The sequence below is a fragment of the Musa acuminata genome, chromosome BXJ1-2, assembly GCF_036884655.1.
Source record: "Musa acuminata AAA Group cultivar baxijiao chromosome BXJ1-2, Cavendish_Baxijiao_AAA, whole genome shotgun sequence".
In the NCBI taxonomy this organism is placed as follows: Eukaryota; Viridiplantae; Streptophyta; class Magnoliopsida; order Zingiberales; family Musaceae; genus Musa; species Musa acuminata.
This window is the reverse complement of record NC_088328.1, coordinates 12,352,501-12,354,861: the sequence shown is the minus strand read 5'-3', so window position 1 is coordinate 12,354,861 and position 2,361 is coordinate 12,352,501. Positions and strand designations below refer to the sequence as shown.

Sequence of the window (2,361 nt, the reverse complement as noted above, 5' to 3'; positions counted from 1 at the left end):
CAAAGTTATTTAACATTTTACTCGGATAGAGTTGAATCACAGCACTCGTAATGTCTTGCACTAGGTGTTTAATATTTGTCAATTGTGAGAACTTATTAACTGGATGATATAATGGTTTTTGGAATACATGTGGCCATATTGAATGCTTCAGTTGTAAATGGATCATGTTCAATTTGAATAGACTGGATGTTTGCTCTAATTGATTTGAGGGTCTTTTTGTGTTGGTGGAATGGATCTTTTATAATGATCGCAAATTGCTTTGAATATACTTGATTAAAATATCTCTATCTTTTCAGTTTCTTTGTCAGCATGGATTCTTTGCTAGGTTTGTAGTATGTAGATGTCCCTGCACCATAAGGTGCTGAATAGGAAAACTGAAAGGCATAACTTGTAGTATGTGGCATGACTTAGCTCACAAATATGTTCAAAACGAAAAGTATTATATTAAAATGAATATTATTTTCTATAACAATTTGGATACGAGAAATTTTCCCCAACAATTAAGGCCGTGTTCAAGGTGTATTCAAACAAAATTATCTCTTTTTGGTCGTATACTTATACCTCTCCGCCTCATCCTTTCCCATTTTGAATATATTCTGGTTCCTTTAAATACATGTCTAGACCTGGATAACATCTACATATCTGTGTAGTGAAAAGAATATTTGAATACAGTTCTCAAAGTCCACAAACAACAAACTAGTACATGGTTCTTCTACTTATTATTGTTATTACAGAAGTTTATATCATCTTGTTCGACGTATGACGTTTATCGACAGTCACCGAGACCAGAAGAAGGCATATAAGAGGGACAGAGTTGTAACAGCAGACACAACACGCAACAATTTCATTCGGGCCGGAAATAACATCGACGAGGAGAAGTTTGATCTTGGCGTACTCAAGCAGCACCATTTTTGAGAGCTCGTTCCAGCCGCACTTCGAAAGGAGTCGAGTGCCAGTTCACAGTCTTATCCTGCAACAGGCAGAACCATAGAAGTAAATTGCTATCGCACTTCCCCCACATCTAAAACACTTTTGATTTGTGCACCTAATTTACCTCTCTGTACTTGCTTGTGGTGTTCGGAATCCCTTTGAATTCGTTGCTGGGAGGACGAGAAGAAGCCGAATCATCTCCATGGTTCTTGCAGTTCCAGTATCCGCCGACCGTTCCCAAGATTGGAATCTCATCCGGGCTCCTACTGGGAGACCTCTTTACCGGGGAAGACGTGACGGATGATTGCTTAATGTCTTCCATGGTTAAAGCGCCAAGAATTGGCCGTTCCTCTCGGCTAAAGGACGAGTTGGATCGATGGGAGTTGCTCGCCTGGGACCCTTCCGCAGTTGAATTCGCAGATGACGGCAACCAGGTCGAGAGGCTGGCGTCCATTGAGATCTCCTGTTTGGCAGAACGATTTGGCGCTTGAGACTTCTTAGCTTTGATCACTGGCTCTGAGATGAAGGCCACATTGTTCTCCTGCTCTGTGCCGACCACGTTCTCCTTTTTCGGATTCTTCACCGGCATCGCGCGTGCCTTGACTACCTTCCATTGTGATAGGTTTTCCACAGGATTCAGCACCGGATGTACGAACTGGCTCCGGTCGCGGGTGCTGCCTCCGGCGACAAGGATCGGCTGCCGATCAGGGGAAGAGGCAGACTTGGGGTTGGGACTATTAGCCTCCTGAATACTTTGCGAAGGCTCCTTATCAATGGGCAAAGAAAAGAACGAATCATAAGATTCTTCCTCGTTTCCTTCGATCACGACCTCAGTATCTTCTTCCTCGTCGAAATCGCTATCCCAGTAGTCCTCCTCGTCATGTTCGACGTCATCGTCGCTGCTCTCACAATTATGATACCTGCGGTTCAAGGGGAAAGCTCCCGACACGGGAGAAGATTTATCCTGCCCATCATTTGCCTTCCTCCCCTCGTCGATAGCTTCAGTCTCTTTGTCAACTTCCGACGAACAATTCGGATCATCGTCGACCAAGGCCTCTTCATACGTTGTGACGTTTAGATCGAACGTCACTTTCTTCCTGGTGCTACTGCAGCTCCCCTGTTCAAGATTCTCCCTGGAAACAAAAGTCCATGTAAAAGAGATTCAGAACACACAAGAAAGGTGTCCAAGCAGCAATTTGATGAATCGGTCAAAATCAAATTACCTCAGCGCCGGAAGAGGGGCGGCCACTACTTCCGCCTTCGGCGTGATCTGCTTAGGCGAAAGGCTCGTTTGCAGTGGCCTGTAGCTTTCATGTACCTGACAATACACGATCGACATCATGAGTATAACACGACAGACTTAAAGGATAAAAATGAAGTGATCGAGTGAAAAAGCTGATCGGGCATACCCGATCGATCGGAAGCGATTTC

General features: G+C 44.3%; 1 protein-coding gene across 1 annotated transcript in view; it reads right to left on the bottom strand.

The window, feature by feature from the left end:
• Window positions 1–681: 681 nt before the first annotated feature.
• The window catches only part of LOC135612230 (uncharacterized), a 1,946-nt gene continuing 266 nt past the window's right edge, over window positions 682–2,361 (bottom strand). The window contains exons 1-4 of the mRNA XM_065108260.1: window positions 2,340–2,361; window positions 2,154–2,248; window positions 1,055–2,063; window positions 682–970 (exon numbers count right to left, since the gene is read on the bottom strand). The exon at window positions 2,340–2,361 is cut by the window's right edge and continues 266 nt beyond it. Of these exons, the coding sequence (XP_064964332.1) occupies window positions 896–970; window positions 1,055–2,063; window positions 2,154–2,248; window positions 2,340–2,361 (1,201 nt within the window). The 3' untranslated portion in view covers window positions 682–895. The remainder of the gene's footprint in view (window positions 971–1,054; window positions 2,064–2,153; window positions 2,249–2,339) is intronic.